Source organism: Salvelinus namaycush, chromosome 27 (genome assembly GCF_016432855.1).
Source record: "Salvelinus namaycush isolate Seneca chromosome 27, SaNama_1.0, whole genome shotgun sequence".
NCBI lineage: Eukaryota > Metazoa > Chordata > Actinopteri > Salmoniformes > Salmonidae > Salvelinus > Salvelinus namaycush.
This window is the reverse complement of record NC_052333.1, coordinates 28,493,353-28,520,715: the sequence shown is the minus strand read 5'-3', so window position 1 is coordinate 28,520,715 and position 27,363 is coordinate 28,493,353. Positions and strand designations below refer to the sequence as shown.

General features: G+C 42.3%; 1 protein-coding gene across 2 annotated transcripts; it reads right to left on the bottom strand.

Annotated features, from left to right (window-relative positions):
• Positions 1–10,633: 10,633 nt before the first annotated feature.
• Positions 10,634–26,230, bottom strand: LOC120022506 (acidic leucine-rich nuclear phosphoprotein 32 family member E). Of its 2 annotated transcripts, XM_038966451.1 has the most exons (7): positions 25,931–26,195; positions 19,734–19,883; positions 19,455–19,577; positions 15,455–15,617; positions 15,255–15,376; positions 15,098–15,140; positions 10,634–12,477 (listed from the first exon to the last, which is right to left on the bottom strand). In XM_038966451.1, the coding sequence occupies exons 1-7, from the start codon at positions 25,982–25,984 to the stop codon at positions 12,395–12,397; spliced, it is 738 nt and encodes a 245-aa protein (XP_038822379.1). In that variant the 5' UTR covers positions 25,985–26,195; the 3' UTR covers positions 10,634–12,394. The 2 variants fall into 2 exon arrangements, with proteins under 2 accessions (XP_038822379.1, XP_038822378.1); XM_038966450.1 differs by having other exon boundaries at positions 15,255–15,617; positions 25,931–26,230.
• Positions 26,231–27,363: the final 1,133 nt, after the last annotated feature.

Here is a 27,363-nt window from a genome sequence, read left to right as displayed (position 1 = left end):
GGTGTGTAGAGTCAGTATAAATGTATGTGCATATTATAGGGTCCTGTGAGTGTGTAGGGTCCTGTGAGTGTGTAGGGTCCTGTGAGTGTGTAAGGTCCTGTGAGTGTGTAGGGTCCTGAGAGTGTGTAGGGTCCTGTGAGTGTGTAGGGTCCTGTGAGTGTGTAAGGCCCTGTGAGTGTGTAGGGTCCTGTGAGTGTGTAGGGTCCTGTGAGTGTGTAGGGTCCTGTGAGTGTGTAGAGTCCTGTGAGTGTGTAAGGTCCTGTGAGTGTTTAGGGCCCTGTGAGTGTGTAGGGTCCTGTGAGTGTGTATATAGACAATGCAAAAATAAAAATAAAAGGCCAAGAACGATACAAGGTTAACTCAGATAGTCCATGTAGCTATTTTGTTAGCTATTTATCAGTCTTATGAAGCTGTTGGTGCCAGACTTGATGTACCGGTAACACCTGCCGTGTGGAAGCAGAGAGAATAGTCTACAGCTTGGGTGCTTGGAGTCTTTAACAATTTTCCAGGCCTTCCTTCCACACCACCTGGTCCTGGATGGCAGGGAACTCGGCCCCAGTGATGTACTGGGCTGTCCGCACCACCCTATGTAGCGCCATGCGATCGAAGGCGGTGCTATTGCCATACCAGGCAGTGATGTAGTCAGTCAAGATGCTCTCAATGGTATAACTGTAGAACTTTTGGAGGATTTGAAGGCCCATGCCAAACTTTTCAACTTCCTGAGGGGGACATGCTCACCCCCCCCCCCCCCCCCCCCCTGTAGTCCTGTAGTCCACGATCAGCTCCTCGGTCTTACTGACGTTAAAGGAGAGGTTGTTGCTCTTGCACCACACTGCCAGGACACTGACCTCCTCCCTGTAGGCTGAATCATTGTTGTGTCGTCAGCAAACCTGATGATAGTGTTGGAGTCGTGCGTGGCCGCGCAGACGGGGGTGAACAGGGAGTATAGGAGGGGACTTAGCACACACCCCTGTGGGCCCCTGTGTTGATCGTCTGCGTGGCAGAGGTGAGGTTGCCTACTCTCACCACCTGGAGTCGGCCCGTCAGGAAGTCCAGGATCCAGTTGCAGTGGGAGGTGCTCAGACCCAGAGTCCTAAGTTTCACACCATCCCTGCTCTTCTCCCCATCATCATAATCATCATATCATGTTCTCTCAGATTTCATTGAGGTTATTATGCTTCACAGGCTGATTTTCCCATCCATCACACCCGAATTGGACCACATCCTCTATGCACTGAAATCTGTCGGCATGCACTCCAGAATCCACATTGACTCACAGAGAAATCAAGTGTGTGTCTGGAACGTGACAGTGGATCAATTGGTAATGAGAGACTGGCTGCAAGATAGACAAACTAGTCCCAAGGTTCCTTTAGATTCTTTAGGCTCCCCTCACATGGTGTCTCATCATTCACACAACATAAACCTATTTCATAGCACACAAGGAGGCACCCTCCTGCAATGGCTCCAGTGGCAAAAACCCTTGAGTTTTAAATTTCATATTACACCTTTGATACATAGGTTGAACTACGAGAGGACTTCTGGTGCTAGCCTTGACCTTTGTAGCACAGCGTTTGTCACTGAAATTTGTGGGCTTTAAGCTGAATCCTCTCCAGTCAGTTGAGGCCCTGTCTCCTCATGTAGTATTCATGAGCTACAGATTGCCTTGTCTGTAATTATAGGTTTTACCATTGAGACAGAATTTAGCATCCCTTACTATTGGTAGTTGTTGACTGTCGGGACAGTTGCTATCACTTTTTAATCAGAAGTCATCACCTCACCCGATTTACCTACGTCAGTACGCTAATCTCTGATTGATGTTTTGGTAATGTCATTTGATGAGGCTGATAGTAGGGCTGGAGAGATACCAGGTGGGGTCCAGTGCAGTGATTGGGTGTGGGAGGGAGAAGGGCGTAGTGGGTTCCCAGGGGGATGGTGGCAGGGGACTCTTGAGGGTAGTAATGGAGGGGGATGGGGTGTCACAGCTGTTTGGCTTTTGTCCCTTAGTGCCTCGTTGGATCATTTATCTGGGGCAATTGTTGTCCATTTTGAAATCTGGGCTGTGATTAACATACCCTTAAGTGGTATCTCTAATAGCATGCTGCTTTTTTTGCATTGCTATAAGCATTATGTGTTAGAAGTCTTTTGATTTAATTAGCCATTATCTGCTTGAGTGCAGCTTGAGTGCAGTGTGCATTAGGGTACACTTATATGTACGTGTGTCCATATGAACAGTAATCTTCAGGATTAGTGAAAAAGGTTTCCTCCACACTGTTTAACAGGAAACCAGTGTTGTCTTAGTCTTGCTATGCTGTGCACATCACAATCCAAAATAATCTCTAATTTTCAACTGTAGGTCTATGGTGTGTGTGTATCTCTTGATACTGAAATAGGGATTCTGTGATGTTCTCGTGGGAAGTGTGAAGAGAGACGCTGTGACACAACGGAAGCCAAAACGGCATGCTTTACCGCTTGAGCGATGCATTCCCATTACAACCTAGACTTTCAATATAAGGCGTAAAGAGGCCCTTGCTCCTAAAATAGTACCAAAGGGAAGGGTAGTGGAGGTAGATTGTAACATATGTGTATACGTGTTTGTCGTGTCAGACGTGCATAGACGAAATTATCACTCATTATTTCAGAGGTAAATCATTGAACATCTATTGTTTTGAGGTGGAAGAAAAGACAATAGTTAATTGTAAAGGGATTGGCTTGAATGTTGTTTTCAAAAAATATATTTTCATTCTGAAGTAGGCTTCTTAGGCTACGTTTAGACAGGCAGACCAATTCTGATATTTTTCCCACTAAATTGGTATTTTGACCAATCACATCAGATCTTTTCACGTCAGATCTTTTTCAGAGCTGATCTGATTGGTTGAAAGAATTTGATGAAGCCCTTCTTACATCAGCAGTTGTTACACAGGGCTTTACAGATACCCAGCCTAAAACCCCAAAGAGCAAGCGATGCAGAAGCACAATGCAGAGAGATATTGTGAGGTCTGGGGTCCACTCACCAACCAAGAATTCACAAAATGGGACAAACACCAAAAATATCCTCCGTGTACAACGTAAAACACCAAATAATGCACGCAGAGCAGAATTAAGCCGATACCCGCTATTGATCAAAATCCAGAAAAGAGACGTTAAATTCTACAACCACCTAAAAGGGAGCGAATCCCAAACCTTCCATAACAAAGCAACATCAGCAACACAATTAGACCCAACCAAATCGTGAGAAAATAAAAAGATAATTACTTGACACATTGGAATGAATATACAAAAAAACTGAACAAACTAGAATGCTATTTGGCTCTAAACAGAGAGTATACAGTGGTAGAATACCTGACCACTGTGACTGACCCAAACTTAAGGAAAGCTTTGACTATGTACAGACTCAGTGAGCATAGACTTGCTAACGAGCCACAGACCTGGCTCTCAAGAGAAGGCAGACTATGTGCACACTGCCACAAAATGAGATGGAAACTGAGCTGCACTTCCTAACCTCCTGCCAAATGTATGACCATATTAGAGACACATATTTCCCTCAGATTACACAGATCCACAAAGAATTCGAAAAACAAACCCAATTTTGATAAACTCCCATATCTACTGGGTGAAATACCACAGTGTGCCATCACAGCAGCAATATTTGTGACCTGTTGCCACAAGAAAAGTTTTTTGTTGTTGTACTTTTTCCCCCCTTTTGTACTTTAGCTATTTGCACATCGTTACAACACTGTATATAGACATAATATGACATTGAAATGTCTTTATTCTTTTGGAACTTCTGTGAGTGTAATGTTTACTGTAAATTGTATTGTTTATTTCACTTTTGTTTATAATATATTTCACTTGCTTTGGCAATGTTAACATATGTTTCCCATGCCAATAAAGCCCTTGAATTGAATTGAGAGAGAGAGACAGAGCCAGAGAGAGACAGAGAGAGAGAGAGACAGCGAGAGAGAGAGAGAGAGAGAGAGAGAGAGACAGGGAGAGAGAGAGAGCGAGAGAGAGAGAGACAGCGAGAGAGAGAGAGACACAGCGAGAGAGAGAGACAGAGAGAGAGAGAGAGAGAGAGAGAGAGACAGAGAGAGAGAGATTGAGAGAGAAAGTCGCAATTTGGTAAATGCCTGGCAGCTACAGCAGATCAAAACAGCAGGTCTGGGACAAAGTAACACATCCGGTGAAACAGATCAGGGTTCCATAGCCGCAAGGAGAACTGAATCGGCAGCACGACCGGATAGACTGGGGATTGTTGATGTATTTGGATTTCAAAATGTAGGTTTATTTAATGTCACATCATTTTAAAATAGAATTATTGTCGGAATATGGTCCAGTAATCGTCTGGACATATGTTGAGTTGACAAATACAAGGTCTCTAGTTTGATCCCAGCTGCTATCCCACAGATTTGCTACAGTTTGAAGGAAGAATATCAAACCAGGACAAACCATCTATACCTGAACCTCAGGTGTTGAGCCTCTATCTCTCCCTCATCCAACAAACCCCAGGGTAAGAGAGGTGGTAACAGAAGGGTTACAGTGCCCCCCATGGGTTAAGACAAGCACAAACACACAAGTGAGGTCAGGCTTCAATACACATCAATAAACATAAACTTCACACAAACAAACCTAGGCAATGACTATATACTGTATAAAGCAACCCAACCAAAAATGTTTAACTTGTGAAAGTAATTAGGCCAGAAAACAACCTTTACCATAACAGTCAAAACTGGAATCAGACAACTGGATGAACAGATTTTTCTGTATAATTGTACATGCACACAGATGTAGGACCTTAATTTGATCCCCCGTTGCAGGAGAACTTTCCTGCAATGCAGGAAATGTTAAACTTGTAGTGTATATCCACTTTGATATTTCAACCCCTACAAAAATGTCCATTAAATATAATACACATAATAAATCACATTTCTTGTAGCTGCAGGATTATTTTCCTGCTGTAGCAAACTGTCTCAAATTAAGATCCCACATCTGTGCACAGAGAGGGGATCGTTTCTCTGGATGCTTACGTTAGTTGGTAGGCATAAATTGAAGGAGTCTGACCTGTCAGCACAGCAGTGTATTCAACTGGCCTCTGGTTGTCTAATGCAGCAGCTGTGCCTTGCAGCTGCCCACTTATCGTCTGGATACCATTACAGAGAATATCAGGTTAGCCAGTGCGCCTAATATGCAGGAGGCTCCTATGTATTCCCATTCCATCTTCAGCTCCATAAAACTGGCTGAATGTGGTGTAGTTTGGTGATTAGTACAATGAGTGTGTATTTGTGTAAGCGTATTCGAGTGCATAGGTGTGATTGAGTGTGTGTGTGACATGCATGTGTGCTTTAGCGCACGTGTGTGTGTACAGTAGTGACCAGGCACGTGTGAGTTGAATGTGGGTCAAAGCATCAACTAAACAGATGTTTTTCTTCCTCTGGACAGGCTGTTTTGTGTGTTTCTGACTTGTATTGAGAAAGAGGGATGAGGACTCCTGATCCCTTCAGACCCATTTCATTGAAGAGGCCGACTCCTCTGAGAGGTCTGGTAGGGTCAAAGGGTCAAGTTGTTGTTCCCCTGTTTTAGAAATAACAATCAGCCAACGGTGCTTAGGTTTAAGTAGTAACTAGTAGTAATTACAGTGTGTGTGCATTTATGAATGTGGGAATGTAATACAAGCTAATGTCTGAAAATGTTTTGGGCAATACTGGTGTGCGTGTGTGTGTGTGTGCGTACACGTGTGTGTGCGTGTGTGTGTGTGTATGCGCACATGCAAGTGTGCTACAGCCTCTGTTACTCAACCAGATGTGGCTGATCTGAATATGGAAAGGCAATCATATTTTAGCCGCACGGTTTCCAATGAGCCAGTGCTGACTGACACAGTCATACCAAAACAAAGATTGGAGCTGAACATAATATGTGATATAATAGCCTTAAAAGTTGGTATCTATAAACTTAAAATGTCCTTTGATGTGTAGTGCCAAATGAGAATCTAAGGTAATTAATGAATAAATGAATCTACATTTTAATAAATGTAACTGAAATAATATTTTAAGTGAAATATAGAAAACCTTATGTTAGGTTGTTAATCGCTACTGGTGGGATGCTAGGGATAAAGGGATAGAAGGGATAAAAAAAAGTATACAAAAATGATGGTAACAACAGAACAAAATTACATAAAATAAATACATTTGGACTGGATAAATGAGAACCTGGGATGACCCACATAACCTTTTGTGTCAATATTCTCTATCAAGCCTGAGCAGCAAACACCAGCTGCTTTGACATCAGAAGTGGTAGCCATCGGTTACGGTACCGACCATATTGCCATCTAGTGGGACAGTGAAGACAGTGCTACATGCGCTTCATTCTGGATTCAGTTTCATTTGTTTTTTAACATGGCACTCACTCCACAGTTTTCAACATGGTTTAATAGTATTGTATTTCACTTACTGTGATGCATTAGGGGAAATATTAAATCACACTGAACATAAATATGAACGCAACATGTAAAGTGTTAGTCCCATGTTTCATGACCTGAAATAAAAGATCCCAGAAATGTTCCATACGCACAAAAAGCTTATTTCTCTCAAATGTTGTGCACAAATTTGTTTACATCCTTGTTAGTGAGCATTTCTCCTTTGCCAAGATAATCCATCCACCTGACAAGTGTGGCATATCAAGAAGTTGATTAAACAGCATGATCATTACTCAAGTGCACCTTGTGTTGGGGAAAATAAAAGGCCACTCTAAAATGTGCAGTTTTGTCACACAACACAATGCCACAGATCTCTCAAGTTTTGAGGGAGGGTGCAATTGGCATACTGACTGTAGGAATGTCCACCAGAGCTTTTGCCAGATAATTGAATGTTAATTTCTCTACCATAAGCTGCCTCCAACATAATTTTATAGAATTTGGCAGTACGTCCAAACGGCCTCTCAACCGCAGACCATGTGTAACCACGCCAGCCCGGGACCTCCACATCCAGCTTCTTCACCTGCGGGATCGTCTGAGACCAGCCACCCAGACAGCTGATGAAACCGAGTATTTATGTCTGTAATAAACCCCTTTTGTGGGGAAAAACTCATTCTGATTGCCTGCCTGGGCCTGGCTCCCCAGTGGGTGGGCCTTCCCAGGTCCACCCATGGCTGTGCCCCTGCCCAGTCATGTGAAATTCATAGATTAGGGCCTAATGCATTTATTTAAATTGACTGATTTCCTTATATGAACTGTAACAGTAAAATTGTTGAAATTGTTGCATGTTGCGTTGATATTTTTGTTCAGTATAAATATACTGTTACTGAAATGTATGTGAGACCATGCTAAAGTTGGTTTGATATTGGATAGCCTATCTCTGGGGCTAGTTAGGGGCCGTCAATAAATTACACTGTAAGGTTCTGTATTTATTTTCATAGTCAAACCTTGTGTTCTGTTTCGTTGTGTTCTTGAACGTAGCCCTGTTTCTTTCTGTTCTTGAACGTAGCCCTGTCTTTCATTTTTGTTCAATGATTTCACCTGTGTTAGAGACTCATCTGGTCTCATCAGCTCCTTATTTAGTTCAGTTCATTCTGTTTGTGCCTTTGTGAGGTATTGTTTGTTTTGACTCTAGTAAGCCTTTTCCTAGCTCGTTTGTGAGAACCAGTTATAGCCTTCAGTCCTAGTTTTGATTCACCTGCCTGTTTTGCCTACCTGTGTATGGCCATTGCCTGCCTGTGACCATGATTCCTGCCTTCTGCCAAGGTGTAATAAACACCTGCCACGATCTGCGTGGGAATCTACACCTTTTTCTCCCTGATTATTCATTACATACACAATGTAAATGAGACAATATTTTCATATTGCACATCTTTTTGTCTCATTAAATGCTTTCAATATTTGTATGTGAATTTCTACAATTTATAGTTGGTTTGAGGTTAAGTCATTGAAATTTGGAGCTATTGACATTGAAAAAATATTGTCCCATGTACATTGTGTAATTTACTGATCGTCCCTAACTAGCCCAAAAGAGATATTGAATGTCAAACCAAATTGACCATGGGCATTATAATCAGGTCTCATGCAGCTTCGCTCAGAATGGATGATTACGTGGATGCTGCCAGCTGTGGACATGTGGGTAGGATTGAAATAAACCCAACACGAGGAAAACTGTTACCCTTCATTTTGTGACATTCCATTTTCTTCTGTCATCTCTCAAATCCTATTTACACTTTGTAGTCGACTTTGATGCTCGAATATATGTTGCTGACTTATAATCGATGTCACATAGGCCGTTTTCAAGGCGAGAAGTTGCTTTCCAGGAACAATCACTCTAAGTTTTCTGTGGGTTTGGTTATTGATAGAGGAAAATCTGAGATGTTTCTTACCGTTAGCAGTAAAACAGCAATTCACCCCCCCATATGCAGATCAAATCAAACTTTATTGGTCACATACACATGGTTAGCAGATGTTAATGCGAGTGTAGCGAAATGCTTGTGCTTCTAGTTCCGACCGTGCAGTAATATCTAACAAGTAATCGAACAAATTCACAACAACTACCTTATACACAGAAATGTAAAGGGATGAATAAGAATATGTACATATAAATATATGGATGAGCGATGGCGTGCGGCATAGGCAAGATGCAGTAGATGGTGTAGAATACAGTATATACATATGAGATGAGTAACGTAGGATATGTAAACATTATTAAAGTGGTGTTATTTAAAGTGACTAGTGATACCTCTATATAAACATTATTAAAGTGCCGTTATTTAAAGTGACTAGTGATACAGCCCGTCAGGATGCTCTCGATTGTGCATCTGTAAAAGTTTGTGAGTGTTTTAGATGACAAGCCGGATTTCTTCAGCCTCCTGAGGTTGAAGAGGCGCTGTTGCGCCTTCTTCACCACGCTGTCTGTGTGGGTGGACCATTTCAGTTTGTCCGTGATGTGTACGCAGAGGAACTTAAAAAACGTTCCACCTTCCCCACTACTGTCCCGTCGATGTGGATGGGGGGGGGGGGGGGGGGGGGGGGGCTGACACCACACTCCGAGGGCCCTCACCTCCTCCCTGTAGGCCGTCTCGTCGTTGTTGGTAATCAAGCAGTCTACTGCTGTAGTGTTGTCTGCAAACATGATGGTGGAGTTGGAGGCGTGGGTCATGGGTGAACAGGGAGTACAGGAGGGGACTGAGAACGCACCCTTGTGGGGCCCCAGTGTCGAGGATCAGCGGGGTGGAGATGTTGTTTCCTACCTTCACCACCTGGGGGCGGTCCGTCAGAAAGTACAGGACCCAGTTGCACAGGGCGGGGTCGAGACCCAGGGTCTCGAGCTTAATGACGAGTTTGGAGGGTACTATGGTGTTAAATGCTGAGCTGTAGTCAATGAACAGCATTCTCAGGTATTCCTCTTGTCCAGATGGGATAGGGCAGTGTGCAGTGTGATGGCAATTGCATCGTCAGTGGACCTATTGGGGCGGTAAGCAAATTGGAGTGGGTCTAGGGTATCAGGTAGGGTGGAGGTGATATGGTCCTTAACTAGTCTCTCAAAGCACTCATGTAATCGGGCCTGTGTGTAGCTGGTGTAGAGAGTCAGGCGCAGGATAGCAGATATGAGTAATCAACGTATTTACTCAAGTATTCACAAATACAACACAATATTCCCGATCCCACAATAACGGACCGTATACAAGACAAACAATCACTAACAAACAACCATGGGGGAACAGAGGGTTAAATAATGAACAAGTAATTGGGGGATTGAAACCAGGTGTGTAAAACAAAGACAAAACAAATGGAAAATGAAAAGTGGATAGGCGATGGCTAGAAAGCCGGTGACGTCGACCGCCGCCCGAACAAGGAGAGGGACCGACTTCGGCGGAAGTCGTGACACTTCATGATGACAGAAGTGAGTGCAATGGGGCGATAGTCATTTAGTTCAGTTACCTTAGCTTTCTTGGGAACAGGAACAATGGTGGCCATCTTGAAGCGTGTGGGAACAACAGACTGGGATAGGGATGTGGCTAGGGATGCCGTCTGGGCCGGCAGCCTTGCAAGGGTTAACACGTTTAAATGTTTACCTCACGTTGGCCACGGAGAAGGAGAGCCCACAAGCTTTGGTAGTGGGCCTTGTCAGTGGCACTGTATTGTCCTCAAAGCGCGCAAAGAAGTTGTTTAATTTGTCTGGGAGCAAGACGTCGATGTCCGCGGCGGGGCTGGTTTTCTTTTTGTAATCCGTGATTGACCGTAGACCCTGCCACATACATCTCGTGTCTGAGCCGTTGACTTGCAACTCTACTTTGTCTCTATACTGACGCTTTGCTTGTTTGATTGCCTTGCGGAGGGAATAGCTGCATGGCACTAAGCAACCTAAGACCAGTATAATAAATTGTTCATGGCATGTTCCAGCGGCACCACCCCTGCATCTCTGACATAACCCCACCCCCTTCATGTCCGATGTCCTCTAACTACCAAGACCTCCCTCATGAATTATTCATGCCTGTGACGCCCAGCAGATGGCACCTGTGTGTGGTATTAGACGCTGAGCCAGCAGACTGTTCGTGAGGAACTGTAACTCATAGGCCTTACGGGTCACATTACACTCCCACTCCTCACATCTCACTGAATACCTTTTTATAATTAGGTAATCATTTTCTGAAGACAAAAAACGATCAATTTATTTTAATTAAAGCATTCTCTTTTCTGTTTATATATTGTTTTATTCAAAATCCTTCTTTTAAGATGTTTACACCACACAAAACGTGTCACAACAGCCAAGGATGGAAAATAATCTATATTGAGTGTGTTAGGTCAGAGTTTGGCCCCTTGACCTGTGCTTTATATTAAAACAAAATGACGAAAAATGTCATAAAACCCCCCACAAAAAAACCACATGAAACATCAAACTGTTGGAACTGAAACTATTTACATATTGCCTTACAAATAATAGATTAAAGTTCCTGCTATGTAAAATACCAGTACAATTATAAACTAACTTGCATCAACAGCAAGACAAAGGTAAAAATTTACTTCGGGATGCGGTTCATTCCTACACCGAAGCGGTTTGACCTTAACTTTTTCAATATAAACATTATGGCCGTGCCACTCTATCACCGCAACAACAACATTAATAGTCAGGTTACAGAATTTAAAGCTGTTAACAGATATGGCCTGTTGAACCAGAAGGAAATATATTGGTTTGCATCCGTTAAGGACAGATAAGGTTAAGGCCAAACCGCTAGGTTTGATTTAGAATACAGATTACCAGCCCCAGTCCTGGAAAGCCACAGCTCTATGGCCCTAACAAATGTTGTGGTCGGTTTGCAGGGCTAACGCTGGTATTGAAACTGCTAGAAACTGCTAACTACTTTTCTGGGTCTCCCAACCTCCCACTATTTCAAATATTCCTAAAACAAGTCATGTACTGTGTGAGGGATCTAACACAGTCTTTGCTATGCTTACGGGAGACAGGACTTTCATTGATGGCTGGAAACTATCTGGTACAAATGAGTTGGGGGGGGGGGAGAAAGAGGAGACTGCTTGTGGCAGACAGTGATGACGGTAGAGGTTCCTAAACTTCCTGGTGCCTTTTATTCTAGCCTGGTATCCCTGGCCGCCTGAGTAGTGAGGGTGGTTCTGTGTAGAGTTTTGTCCTGTAGGGTGCATTCTCTTCTCACCGTGGCCCAGAGAGGTAGATGAGACTTGGCTGGGCCATAGAGAATGAGAGGCCTCTAGTGGCCAAAAGGCCATGTTAGCATGGGCAGCGCCATTGAGGGCTTCCACCATTTTAACGTAGTCAACTGGGTAGGACTTTTAACTTCATTGGCTGATCCCTCCTGGTGACCCTGTTGCGAGTCATCAGGAGGGATCAGCCAATCGTGAATAAAATTGACTGCTTCAAAATGGAGATTGCCTCAATGGCGCTGCCCATGCAGTCACAGATGCTATAATGGCACAGATACAAAGATGAGTCCTCTATCTCTTTGGGCTGGACTGGACTCTGGGCTGCTGGGCCTGTCATGGGTCTTGGAACGTCACTGGAGGTTTGTTGAACACTGATGTCAACGAGGGACAGCGCGGGCCACTTCTGTTGTGCGGATGGCTGGTCATTGTAGCGACAGCCCTTCTTAAATTAGCCCATAACATAAATCCAGCCCCACCCACTCCCCTACATCCATTTATTTTAACCTGCCTGCATATTGACGAGATTTTTGGAGTGGTAATTTAACTTAGAATGATGAACAAATTATTTGTCGATAAAATATCCTTTTCGTATAGTATCTCATATATATATTTATATATAAAAGAAACAGCCTCTACAGTGATATCTATGGTATACAAAGAGAAACAATCTGCAAGATCACACTTTTTTTGTGGTTATTGTTCTACTTGGATCTGGATCCAGAGGTTCGCAGGGGAAAGACAAGCCTAGTCGTCGTCATCATCATCCTCCTCCCCTTCGTCCTCAGCATCCCTCTTCCTCTTCTCCCCTTTGACTCCTGCCTTCTCCTCTGCACAGGGCACAAGCCAATCAAAAAGTCAGAATTTGTTGGATTGTAAAAAAGGTGGCGACAATCACTTCTAATCAGGACCAAGTAAAAACAACAGCAGCAATCAAATCCAATTGGCATTTCCCTTAATTCTGAATTCGGCATCCTTATGAAATTGTATCCACAGGCAATGTGGGAGTTGATACAAGACCCACCGTATGTTCCGCCCACCGACAAGTCTCAAAAACACCAGAGGGGGAAAACAAAACACAGCACCACTAGTATACATCTTTTCAGTCAAGTAACAAAGGCCACTTTGTAGACTGAATTACCATTAGCGAAACAATGTAGAGGCAAAAACCATTTTGGTTTAATGTTAATGCGGTTCTCTTACATTAAAGTCTACTTTCAAAGGATCCCCAAGACCTCAGATCTACTGCTTACGTATAATATAGTAGCTAAGTATTTCCCCTGGCATGTTATATAGGAAAGGGGTGATTTATACTCCTTGCACACACATGCAAGTGCGCTGCTTACTGATGTCATCTCACAGTAGGCACAGCTTCCCACTCAGAGTCCTGAAGGAGTAGTTCACGTACAGTGCATTCGGAAAGTTTTCAGACCTCTTGACTTTTTCCACTTTGTTGCGTTACAGCCTTATTCTAAAATGGATTAAATACATACAAATGCTCATGAATCTACACATAATACACCATAATGACAAAGTGAAAACAGATTTTTTGACATTTTTGCAAATTGAAAAAAAAAAAAACTAAAATATTACATTTACATAAGTATTCAAACCCTTTGCTATGAGACTCGAAATTGAGCTCAGCTCATCCTGTTTGATTCCATTGATCATCCTTGAGATGTTTCTACAACTTGGTTGGAGTCCACCTGTGGTAAATTCAATTGATTGGATATGATTTGGAAAGGCACACACCTGTCTATATAAGGTCCTACAGTTAACTTGACAGTGCATGTCAGAGCAAAAATCCAGAATTGTCCATAGAGCACAGAGACAGGACTGTGCAGAGGCACAGATCTGGGGAAGGCTACCAAAACATTTCTCCAGCATTGAAGGTCCCCAAGAACACAGTGGCCTCCATCATTCTTAAATGGAAGCTTGGAACCAACAAGACTCTTCCTAGAGCTGGCTGTCCTGCCAAACTGAGCAATCGGGGGAGAAAGGCTTTGGTCAGGGAGGTGACCAAGAACCCGATGGTCACTGACAGAGCTCCAGAGTTCTTCTGTGGAGATGAGAAAACCTTCCAGAAGGAAAACCATCTCTGCAGCACTCCACCAATCAGGCCTTTATGGTAGAGTGGCCAGACCGAAGCCACTCCTCAGTAAAAAGGCACATGAAAGCCTATTTGGAGTTTGCCAAAAGGCACCTAAAGACTGTCAGACCATGAGAAACAAGATTATCTGGTCTGATGAAACCAAGATTAAACTCTTTGGCCTGAATGCCAAGCATTACGTCTGGAGGAAACCTGGCACCATCCCTACAGTGAAGCATGGTGGTGGCAGCATCAGCTGTGGGGATGTTTTTCAGTGGCAGGGACTGGGAGACTAGTCAGGATCGAGGGAAAGATGAACGGAGCAACGTACAGAGAGATCCTTGATGAAAACCAGCTCAAGAGCACTCAGGACCTCAGACTGGGGTGAAGGTTCCCCTTCCAACAGCACAACGACACTAAGCACACAACCAAGACAACGCAGGAGTGGCTTTGGGACAAGTCTCTGAATATCCTTGAGTGGCCCAGCCAGAGCCCGGACTTGAACCCCATCGAACATCTCTGGAGAGACCTGAAAATAGCTGTGCAGCGACACTCTCCATCCATCCTGACAGGGCTTGAGAGGATCTACAGAGAAAAATGGGAGAAACTCTCCAAATACAGGTGTGCCAAGCTTGTAGCGTCATACCCAAGAAGACCTGAGGCTGTAATCGCTGCCAAAGGTGCTTCAACAAAGTACTGAGTAAGGGTCTGAATACTGTCATATTTCAGTATAAAAAAAAAAAAAATCACTTGCAAAAATTACTAAAAACCTGTTTTTGCTTTGTCATTATGGGGTATTATGTATAGATTGATGAGGGGAAAAAACAATGTAATCTATTTTAGAATAAGGCTGCAACGCAACAAAATGTGGGAAAAAACAAGAGGTCTGAATACTTTACGAATGCACTGTATACACATGGGGACTTTGGCTGCATTCACAAGGTAACAACTAAATGGCCTGAACCATCTCTGGATTACATGTACACAACCTACGATACCTGTAAAGCCCAAAGGATTTATCTGCCTACTGTGTAGGGAGGACTCTAACCTTGTTTTAAGTGTCGAAGTTAGACCTAGCTTGGCTCCAAAACACACAGATAAGTGACAAATGAATAGTCACACAGGGCTGAGGAACGGATCAATAGAAGTCAAACCCTCCTGGGTCAAAGAGCCAATGCCCCTTTTCACGGAGTCATTGCCACAAATTGAGTAACAGCCAGCATGGAACCGATGTCAATAGAGATGTTGATGGTTGATTCCATCAGGAGATCTGTGACAGGCAAACATATCTGCCACTTCCAGGCTAGAGTACTTGGGTTTGATTACTAGTGACAGGTCAACACAACAATTCTTGTCCTCACCTTCTTCCTCCTCCTCTGCGTAGTCGTCATCATCTTCTTCGTCCTGTGTGTGGAGAGGGGGGTTAAGATTCTTTAAATGAAGTGTCGACTCGAGTCGGCGGAAGTAAAACATTATGAGGTTTTGGATAAAATATGACAGACATTTCAGTTGTCTCACCTGGATCTTTTCCTTCATCAGGTAGGAGAGCCCAACCTCTCCTCCTTCCGAGCCCTCCTCATCCTCATCTTCATCATCATAGTCCCCTGTGGGCCCGGCTCCGTCCTCCCCCTCATCATCATCTATGAATGAAGAAGTATTTTGTTCAAGAAAGTTAGGCTGAAATATCACCAACCCCACCATGTGGTAGCCATGCTCACCATCGTCGTCTGCCTCTGAGTCAGGGGCCTCGTTGTCCTCCTGGTCGAAGCCGTCCAGGTAGGTGACCTGAGGCAGCAGCTCAAAGATGCTCTCACGGTACTCCTCCAGTGTGGTGATCTCACAGTTAAACAGGTCCAGGCTCTTCAGGTTCTTCAGATTTTGCTGTGGTTTTAGAAAGCAGAGGTTAGAGTTTACCAGACAATCCTGATTAACAAATTCTCTCCATGCACAAGGCTGGCAAGCATAGCCACATATCTCCTTGTGAATGGGATGATTAGTTTACAAATATATATATATATATATATTTTTTAAAGCACTTATTTCAAAAAATGCAATTCTACAAATGTTGCCATGGGGCAGACAGATTTTTTTGCAGTTTTAAAGAATTTCCTGCAATTCTACACATTTTGCCATGACTAATGTTATGTTAATGATATAAGTGAGTGACTAACAAAATCAATAGAGGCCGCCTGGATGTCAGAGGCACTAGTAATGCGTGGGTTGACTCATAACCCGCAGTTCACGCCTTCATATCCCCGGGGCAGACAGGTTTAGGGTCATTAAATATTGTGTGGATGAAGGGCGGGTGGATGGCGGACGGGCAGAATCAAGAGAAAACAATACTTGAAATTCATAATTGTATCATTTATTTTACCAGGTGACTGAAAACACATTCTCATGTACAGCAACGACCTGGGGAATAGTTACAGGGGAGACGAGGGGGGATGAATGAGCCAATTGGAAACTGGGGATGATTAGGTGGTGAAGGTAGAATGAGGGCCAGATTGGGAATTTAGCCAGGACACCAGGGTTAACACCTCTACTCTTACGATAAGTGCAATGGGTTGGTGAAGTGGTAAAAGAGGAGGATAGCAGTGCTGGCTATGTTATGTGTGATGATTGTGAGGCGCTATACAAATTCTATAGTCAAAAGACAGGGACTTCAAATAGGCTTATGACACGTCAAGGGAACTGTAGTCTACAGTTCAGACGGGTTAAATGGAAACTGAAATCTGGACAATGACTATAGGTCTATAACCTCTCACATAGCCTTAGTATTAACTCCTGCAGAATTAAGCATTTCTTGCAGCAAAATTATACACAAAATGTAGGCAAAATGTTTACTCGGGAACAGGAGTGGAGAAATAGGATTTCTTTCTCTCAGCATCTTGAGAGGATGCAAATGCTCAGATACCATCTGTAGAGGTGCCATCTTTATCAGCATCATAGAAGCTGCTATTATTTCAACCACATAAAATGTGCATCCAAGCCGAACTGAAATCTTATCAGAAACATGTTGGGTCATTTTCACAGCTTTCTATTTCCTTACAACAGGTCAAACTAATGTCATTTGGAAATTTTTCACAAAAAATCTTTCCATTTCTTTTTTTACATTGCATTTTCTCCCCGGTCCCTAAATGTCTTTGCTCCGTGAAAGATGATGACAGAAAACTTTACTGATGTCAACTAGATTGAAGCATTCGTTCTATGATTCATGACATTATTCTGGTGAGAAAAGGTTTATTTTGTCTTCTAGAGCAAAATATAATGACAGAAGAGAAGCTGCATGTAAGGTGCATTTGGAAAGTACTCAGACCCCTTCACATTTCCCACATTTTCTTACATTACAGCCTTATTCTAAAATGTATTAAATTATTTTTCCCTCATTAATCTACACACAATACCCCATAATGACAAAGCAAAAACATGTTTTTAGAAATGTTCGCAAATTTAAAAATGAAAAAACAGAAATACCTTATTTAGATAAGTATTCAGAACCTTTGCTATGAGACTCGAAATTGAGCTCAAGTGCATCCTGTTTCAATTGACTATCCTTGAGATGTTTCTACAATTTGATTGAAGTCCACCTATGGTAAATTCAATTGCTTGGACATGATTTGAAAAGGCACACACCTGTCTATATAAAGGTCCCACAGTTGACAGTGCATGTCAGAGCAAAAACCAAGTCATGAGGTCGAAGGAATTGTCCATAGAGCTCCGAGACAAGATTGTGTCGAGGGTACAGATTTGGGGAAGGCTACCAAAACATTTCTGCAGCATTTAAGGTCCCCAAGAACACAGTGGCCTCCATCATTCTGAAATGTAAGAAGTTTGGAACCACCAAGACTCTTCCCAGAGCTGGCCACCCGGCCAAACTGAGCAATCGGGGGAGAAAGGCTTTGGTCAGGGAGGTGACCAAGATCCCGATGGTCACTCTGACAGAGCTCCAGAGTTCCTCTGTGGAGATGGGAGAACCTTCCAGAAGGACAACCATCTCTGCAGCACTCCAACAATCAGGCCTTTATGGTAGAGTGGCCTGACGGAAGCCACTCCTCAGTAAAAGGCACATGACAGCCCGCTTGGAGTTTGCCAAAAGGCACATAAATGACTCTCAGACCATGAGAAACAAGATTCACATATGGAGGAAACCTGGCAACATCTCTGCGGTGAACCATGGTGATGGCAGCATCATGCTGTGAGGATGTTTTTCAGTGGCTAGTCAGGATCGAGGGAAAGATGAGAGGAGCAAAGTACAGAGAGATCCTTGATGAAAACTTGCTCCAGAGCGCGCCAACAGGACAACGACCCTAAGCACACAGCCAAGACAACGCAGGAGTGGCTTGGACAAGTCTCTGAATATCCTTGAGTGGCCCAGCCAGAGCCCGGACTTGAACCCGATCGGACATCCCTGGAGAGACCTGAAAAGAACTGTGAAAAGATGCTCCCCATTCAACCTGACAGAGGTTGAGAGGATCTGCATAGAAGTATGGGAGAAACTCCCCAAATACAGGTGTGCCAAGCTTGTTAGCGTCATACCCAAGAAGACTTAAGGCTGTAATCGCTGCCAAAGTTGCTTCAACAAAGTACTGAGTAAGGGTCTGAATATATGTGATTTCAGTTTTTTATTTTGAATAAATTAGCAAAAAATTCTAAAAACCTGTTTTTGCTTTGTCATTATGGGGTTGTGTGTGTTGATTGATGAAGGGAAAAATGATTTTGTCACGTTCTGACCATAGTTCTTTTGTGTTTTCTTTGTTTTAGTGTTGGTCAGGACGTGAGCTGAGTGGGCATTCTATGTTGTGTGTCTAGTTTTCTATGTTTGGCCTGATATGGTTCTCAATCAGAGGTAGGTGTTAGTCATTGTCTCTGATTGGGAACCATATTTAGGTAGCCTGTTTTGTGTTGGGGTTTGTGGGTGGTTGTCTTCTGTCTTTGTGTCTATGCACCAGATAGGACTGTTTCGGTTTTTCACATTTTGTTTTTTTCATATTTTGTAGTGTTCACGTTTATTGTCTTAATTAAAGTCATGATGAACACTAACCACGCTGCGCTTTGGTCCGATCCCTGCTACACCTCCTCTTCAGACGAAGAGGAGGAAATCTGCCGTTACAGATTTAATACATCTTATAATTAGGCTGTAATGTAACAAAATGTAGAAAAAGTCAAGGGGTCTGAATGCACTGTATCTAACTATAGAAAAGTTGACTAACAAATAGCCTACCAAAATGTCAGAAATTATAAATAGAAACATATCTAAATCAGGCAACAACAAAAAAAACGTCACCCACTGTTAAAAAATTGTTCTGCCGTCTTTGACTGTAGCCTACAGTGCATTTTCTATATTAGTGGGTTAGGGTCGGGTGCAAGCCATATATTTTCACTTTATTACATATAGTCGGGCGGTTGAGGATGGGTTATTAGCAATTGCGGGTGAACAAACAGCTGACCCGCGCACCACTACTGTGCAGGTGCTGTGCATGCCCGGTTGATATTCGGCCATATTTACTACGAGTTTAGATATCTGGCTAGAATATCTTACCAATCTAAAAATGGTTAGCTGACATGGCTAATTGTGTGAATGATAAAAATTGCAGATCCACAACAACATTTCTAAATTGCACCTTGTGTATTCTACCTCAACAGTAAGTTGAGACCCTGACTGAATCCCAGAACTAGCCTTAACGACCAGCCCTGAATAGCCTTAACGACTCAACTAACCAGGGCCTCAACGTTGTTCAGCCCCTTGATCTTGTTGCCACTCAGGTTTAGATACGTCAGGTTGGGGCACTTCTCTGAAAGTGTCTCCAAATGACCTGAGATGTTGTTGTCACTCAGCTCCAACTGTGAGGAAAGAACACACAATTTCCTGATGAATCGCTTGAAAAATGTAATCCTGCATATCAAAATAAAAAGCCAGAGTTTCTTATAATTTTGCAAACTTAAATTATTTTGATTGAGATAATCAATTGCTCAAAAGGATCCAGCTTCTCTATTCACCTTGCGCAGTTTGGGTAGTGAGGGTATTTTGGCCAGGGAGGTGAGTCCAACGTTGACCATGCTGAGGAATTCCAGCTCCTTGAAATCATCCGTCAGGCCCTCTACTTCACCATCACTGGTGCGGCAATTATCCACCACCAGTTCTTCCACCTGTAGGAACAGTAATCAAGATCAATTGGACACTTGACAATGAGGTGGTGCATCAAGAGATTTCATCCTGCACATGTTTATGAATGAAACCAAATTAAATGCATAGCTAGTTTGTTGCATTTTCCCCCCCATTTGTTTGGGTTAATTCACCATGTCATTTTGTAATCTTATTACATGTTGATTGGAAAAGCTGACCCTTGACCTAAAGTCCGCTGTTTCCTGTGAGAGCACACGCCTTTCTCAATTATTCTCTGCTTGAATGCTTTGTAGTGTGGACACAAGACGGAGGACCTATGTCTGAAAAACGCCATGGCTGGAGTAGCTAACAAGCTACAAGGCTTCAAAAGGGATAACAAAATAAAGTGCATAAACCCTTGGGTGACTGACAGCCATCTTGGCACTCCTCCATTGTAGAAAAGAATTTGGAAGCTATAGCTATGCATTTATTAATGTCTAAATTCATTTTTTATACATATATTCTATTAGATACCTTAATGCATACTTTTTTATTATATTATGTGAGCTATACATAAAACAATTATAAAAAGATATACACTGAGTTACAGTTGATATAAGGAAAGTCAATTGAAATAAATTCATTATGCTCTGGGTATACAGATTTGCATCTGTTGGTCACAGATACCTTCAAAAAATGATAAGGGTGTTGATCAGAAAACCAGTCAGTATCTGGTGTGAACACCATTTGCCTCATGCAACGAGACACATATGCTTTGCATAGAGTTGATCAGGCTGTTGATTGTGTTGATTCCTGACGTCAGCATGACAATTGTACGTGACCTCAAAACTTGAGACATCTGTGGCATTGTGTTGCGTGACAAAACAACACATTTTAAAGTGGCCTTTTATTGTCCCCAGCACAAGGTGCACCTGTAATGATCATACTGTTTAATCAGCTTCTTGATATGCCACACCTGTCTGTTGGATGGATTATCTAGGTAATGGGGAAAGGCTTATTAACAAACAGAATTAGACTTGTTGTGCGTATGGATATGGAATATTTTATTTCAGCTCATGAAACATGGTACTAACACTTTAGATGTTGCGTTTATATTTTTATTAAGTGTAGTATATATATATATATATGTTTTTTTTAGTATTAATGCTACGGTCACCACTAAAACAAAAATACATGTAATGGTGTCCTTGAAACATTTAATTGAAATACTGTAGAATTACATTCATTCGTATGGAGGACTGTTCCTACTGGGGAGTGCCAATATGGCCGACCGGTGACTTCAAAGCCTCGCAATGGCCAATACATAACATCAACAATTAAGGGTTTATATACATAATTTGTGCTAACCCATAGCAAGCACTAGTTATCGTCTAGCAGCTCAACATTTATTAATGACAGGTTAGCTAAGCTACAGTTAGCAAACGCACTAGCTCGCTAACAAAGTTAGTTCCACATTTCCTAGTTTTTACCCATTGGGTAAACATGTTTACTTAACAGGACAGGTGGGAATATTTTGCTATTTAGTTAAGTTATTTGGACAGAAAACAGGAGACTGTGAGTCTAGAAGCCAACTACTAGCCAAGATGTCAGCTAGATAGTAGTCATGCTAGCTAGTTAGCTAAAAACAATTGTGACAATGATTGTCGTGGTTGACACATTGTTAAGAAATTGAACGATGGTTTTTAATATCTGTACAAGCTACTATTTTTATATCAGCATGTGTGGGATATTTTGTTTTTACTGCGTTCAATCTTCTCGGTGTGATGGTTGGGATAACGGGACAATTCGGAGTACAACGCATTTCTCATCCCTGGATTGAGGTACACGTTTCCCGAGCCATATCTCGTGCCGGCTCTGCGGTGTCTTAATCTACACAGGAAACCTTTCCAACCTTAGTGCAGCTGTAAGCCAGCGGGTTGGATCTGCTGGCTATAATTATCCCAGACCAACCCTGGGGTTTTTACCCATGCATTTTTACCCATGCTACTGTATAATGCATTAGATATTTAGTTTTTACTGCTGATACTGTATCAGGTAGCAAAACCGCTGGTGGCCTAGCGGTTAGAGCGTTGGGATAGTAACCAAACAGTTGCTGGTTTGAATCCACAAGCCAACTAGGTGAAAAATCTGTCGATGAGCAAGGTCCTTAACCCTAATTGCTCCTGTAAATTGCTCTGCATAGGACAGTCTGCTAAATTACAAAAAAAATGTTTTTTTAATTAATTGTCACGGAGACTCAGAGTCCCGGAATGTAATTGCGTGAATAGTGTAGGAATGGATAAATGACAGCCAGAAGGGCTACGAGACTGACGGACAGCTTGTCTCTCATCCTTGTTTAGCTAGCTAGCTACTTTTCATTGTCGCCAGAAGTTGTGATCACCGTGACATTGACAGGCATGAAACATCAAGTGCCAGTCTCTTCAGTAAAAAATAAACATTTTGTTTTAACAAGTTTAACAGGATAATTCCAAAATGTGTATTCATAAAATGAGTCCCAGTTTTTTTGTGTACTATTTCATCCAATTGTGTACTATGACGTCCATTTCGTATGATACGTTACGTCCTGCTATTTTTTTTAATGTGTGTACAATTGGTACGATATGATACAAATCCAATTTGTACAAGATGTTACGAATTTGTTGTCCTTAAGATCCCGGACTACATCTTTAAGAGACTGATAACAAGAAACGTGCAGTCGAGATAGGACAAGTATATATTGTCCTTTTACACCATCTCAGATATGCTATCCCAGACTGTACTAACAAGAAGATACTAGGAAGACAATCTCTTGCGGAAGGACCAAGTCCTTTTACTGCAGAGGAGCGGGAGTGTGGTCACCTTTGTTATTAATAGCCTATTTCCTACACCACCTGATGGGCACCTTTCGCGACTGTCAAAGCTGGAATTCAACGAGGTAAATTGCACACAGCAACACCCTCTCATGGAAGCCCTCTGCTCTTAACTGAAACAAAAACTAGGTGACCAGTTGTCCAGTTATCCGTAAAATCAGATTGAGTAGTTCTCTTACTTAACAGTTGCTCTGTTATTGGCCCTGTGGGGGCCCCCTGTCCAGCATTGGGGAACAACCCCCCCCCCCCCCTCCCCGCGTGCGGGCCACATCTATTTCTAAGGGCACAAGCACTGTACGAAAATTGTGCCGATATAGAGGGCAGCCGTGCTTCTAGCCCCTAGGCAACTTTATAGTATTTTGTTTTTTTGTGTTATTTCTTACATTATTAGGCCAGAATGTGTTTTGTGTTATTACATACCGGGTTAGGGTTAGGGTTAGGGTAACCCTCTCTCGTCGATATATCTATAATCTTTGCTATGGTGTGTTCCGCTTGCGACTAGCGACCTCAGTTCTTAGTGAGTGGGGAACTATTGTGGCAAAAATCTAAATAACACCCTTCTCATTGACTTCAGTACCAAATACAAAAGAATACAATACAGTGACTAATAAACGATTATTTATAATAACATGTTACAACTACAAATCATCTTGGCTTTTGATTCAGTTTGTAGCTTGACAGCCTTCAGGGCCGAGGTTCACAAGTTTACGGCCCTCAATTTTTTAAATATATATATTTTTTATTTAACCTTTATTTAACTGGGCAAGTCAGTTAAGAACAAATTCTTATTTACAATGACGGCCTACATTTCCAGCAGTATCATTATGATGTATATTCTTATTCAAAATAAGTAATGATACAAACAAAAAATACAAACAACCTCTAAAGCCTTTCTCATATTTCTTAAACGTTTTTAACGTGGTAGACAGGGCTCTCAAATGCATTCTCAGAAGCATGTTTGTTTCAGCACCCTCTTACGGTACAAAACTCTGCTGCAACAAGGCCTTGAGATTATTGTGTAACCAGTATGTAGTTTCAGTTGTGGTAGTCAGTCATTTTTTCTATACTTGGCAGCACAGGGGCCTTGGAGAGTGATGGTTAGGAGGGATGGCTAAGTAAGTTGAAGTGTTACATTTAATATTGGCATCAGGGAAATTGACTCCAGTTGACTTGCACTTGTATAGCCTACATGTGATATGTGAGTTGTATTCAAGAAACACTGAATAATTCCAAGCATGATGCTACCCTTTTTGTCTATAGGCACTCATCAGGGTGGTTATTCGGATGTTGCACAAAATAGCACTGTACTTGTACCAAACAGGGTTGTGGTCAATTCAGAAAGTACACTGGAATTCCAAATCCCTTCAATGCTTTTTAATTAGTTTACTTTCTGAACTGACTGGAATTTAAATGAATTGACCCTAACCCTGGTACCATATATAAATGTTTTAACAATGTTATTTATCATCAACAAAATGTGTATACAATGTGTATATAAATCGTACCACTAAGATATAAATAACACGCTCCTCAAAACCAGAGATGGCATTGTCACTGTTTTAGCCTGGTTTTATCTTCACGTAATACCTCGATTGTGAACGAACAGAGTTCTGTGCGCATCGTCTCGATATTGTGGTCGAGAGAGAAACATCAGTTGAGATGTAGCCTACATCCTATACAGAAGCACCTGCACAATGGACTTCGCTGCCGAATGCACAGCAGAGTTCTGTAACTATAGAAATTGTAAGATAAATGAGATTTGCCGAATGAAGGCTAGAGTCAGTGGCATGAATGAATGGGTTTTGTCAACCCTCAGACAAGCGCCGTCTCTGAGGGTTGGGGGGGGGGTTTACTGTAGCCTAATCTACTAAATACGGGCGGAGGTCTGAGCCCCGCACGCCATCTGCCATATTACTTAAATTCGCAGAGCAGGACCACAAACTCTGCTACACTTGAATGCGTGTATATATATATATACACACACACATTTTACAAAGACGTCGTCGTTTCATACCGAGGAAAAGCCTGTTGTTACATAATCACTATAACATGGAGGCGAAAGACAACTTGCTTTTCGATTGGAGTACAGTAGGCTATGGCCGGCTGGGTGAGTCGTATAGGCTATAGGAAATTCGTTTGGAAGTTGACTTTCTACATTTGGATTTAGGCCTACTATAAAATACGCATCATTTATCAATGTGCGTGTGTCTAAATTGAGTTAAACCGGTTATAGCCGTCAAAATGGGCTCGTGTATAGATGCAACAAAATGACTTCCACTCCCCGCACGTCAGAAGCCTGCACTGTACAAAAAAAACAAACAAAAAACAGCTACACTGACGCCACCGTAGTCAGTGCCTGCGCGTCTCGCTCCGAGAACGGTCAACTCGCGTGCGTGCTGGTTATAAATTGCGTATACATTCTTGCAGGCGTTGTTCATATAACATCGAAGTATTGATGTTTACATCCCGTGGACTTTAGAAAAATACTATGGTAAAAGAAATGGGTATTAGCTAAACCCATTCGATTAGTAAAATGTCCGCTCAGAGAAACCAACCAGCTCGTTGTGCCATTTGGTTAACCCGGTAAGACCGGTCAAAACGCTCGTTACGCATGGAAAGCTTACGTTTTTACATTCGACTTAAATAGTTATTTGCATCGGCATCCATATGGAATAACATCAGGGAACTTTCAAGACAAACCAATTAATCGCGTCTCAAAAGTTATTTCACATTTCCACGGCAGTCGTGAATTCTCTGTATTTGGATTAGCCTCCTATACTACAGGAGTCAACACGACGTCAGCAAAGCCTTATTACGATGTTATTTTCTTTTCACAGTTGAATTACTCTCACAAAAATAGCATAATGTTCTTCATAAGTATGCCCGCTCCGCCACCTTGAACGTTCAATGGATCTCTGGCCGGGCGCAAGACAAGGAGGATGATAGCAAAGACAGTGTTGCAGATCTATAAAATGTTATTAGAATCACAAAGAGATCAAAATTGCTTTGTGGATACTTGCAGTTCGTTTTTGTACAGCAACCAACATATATTGTGATAGGACGAATAATCAGAATCCCCCAAAACTAAAAAAAAAAAAAACTTGTACTCGTACTCGCATCCTCTCTTGTTGTCCATGTGCAGAGCGGAACCTCGCAAGAAGTCCGCTCTTCTCTGGGTTATCGGCTCGTATAGTTATCTCCTCATTTTTAAGATAACTTACCTCCGCTGGTGTCCTATTCCTCAATTCTAAACTGATCCTCTTCTTCATCTCCATTATTAATAAAATATAAAACACTATGTTAACGTAAAAAAAATGCCAATCAAATTTTCTGAAACTCCAGTGCTTGGACCCACAGCTCAGCTTTCTTGGATGGCCACAGTTCTCTTACTGATCCTCCATGATACTTCGCACACAGCCCCCTCTATCAAATCCCGCCCTGTGGAGTTCTTGATAGGCCAGTCCTGTCTTCCCTAATTTTAATCGGATGATCGACACACCAATCAAACAGATCATGCCGATCAACATAAGCCGCCGGAGGTGATTGGTTGTGATTGCGCGCGCAGTAGCTTTAGATGGGTCAATGCGAACGTCAATATCTTCTTTCAAACCGTCGGGGTCGTCACTAGTTAACACAGCCACAAAGTCATAATTATGGATAAACCACGCCCATAATTATGGATAAACCACGCCCATTTCTAAAATGTATCGTCTTAAACCTAACCCTAACTTTTAACCACACTGCTCACTGTAAGCCTAACATTAAATAGGACCAAATGCCTTATTTTTGTAGCCAATTTTGACTTTGTGACTGTGTCATCTGGCGGAAACCAAGATTAGAGTGGCTGCCGATCCGACTTTTCTCTGACCTTTTTTCCTCCGGACAAAAAATCCTGATGCTTCTGCACATGTGCGGTTCACGTTCTACGCATGTGTTTAAATTATACTTTACGTACAGGCTGTGTTCGAGAGGATCAAAACCGTAATGTATCATGGGAAAATTGTGACTGATTGATCTACAAATAATAATGAGTACTAGTTATTTATAATACAAGGTTCTTTGTAGATCAGTCAGTCGGAGGTCGCCTGTACTGTCGGCTACAAACAAGCCCATAGCCTCTGCTCTACCAGAGATCTGTAGCCTACAGACATAATGATGAGATGCTCATGTCTCCACCCTGGCAATGGGAGTCGTTGTCCCATTGCGGGAAGGCAAAATAAGCACACAGAAACGTTTTGGTCTAATTTTGGACAGATTTTGGTACGAGTGAAACCTCTCGCTTCACCTCTTCCTCTCTGGCTCTACTCGTAGAGAACAGGCTACTCTGGCAATGGTGTTAATTTAATAAAGTTAGATCAAAGCTGAATCAATGGGCGCATTCGAGCAGACCACTTTTGTCAAATTGGTGACCCAATGATCACGCCTTGTGTTGCATTATGGGGATAGAAATTGTCCGACTTGCGACTACATGACAACTGCATGAACTTTACAAAAAAATATGTGATCAAAGGTCATTAAGTTTTGACTGCAGTCTACTGCAAATCTCTGCAGTTGCTCTTCACCAACTTCATCATGCATCCATCTTTAAATATATATTTTATTATTAACAGCAAATCAATACAAAAAGTACATTGGGGAACACAAGTGTATATAT

Bases quoted from the DNA above. Each gene is read 5' to 3' on its own strand.
- LOC120022506 (XM_038966450.1), bottom strand. From the start codon at position 25,984: ATGGAGATGAAGAAGAGGATCAGTTTAGAATTGAGGAATAGGACACCA. The intron at 15,618-19,454 runs GTTAGTTGAGTC...CTAAAACCACAG, and splicing joins TGAACAACGTTGAGGCCCTG to CAAAATCTGAAGAACCTGAA. The intron at 15,141-15,254 runs GTGAGACAACTG...CTCCACACACAG, and splicing joins TGATGAAGGAAAAGATCCAG to GACGAAGAAGATGATGACGA.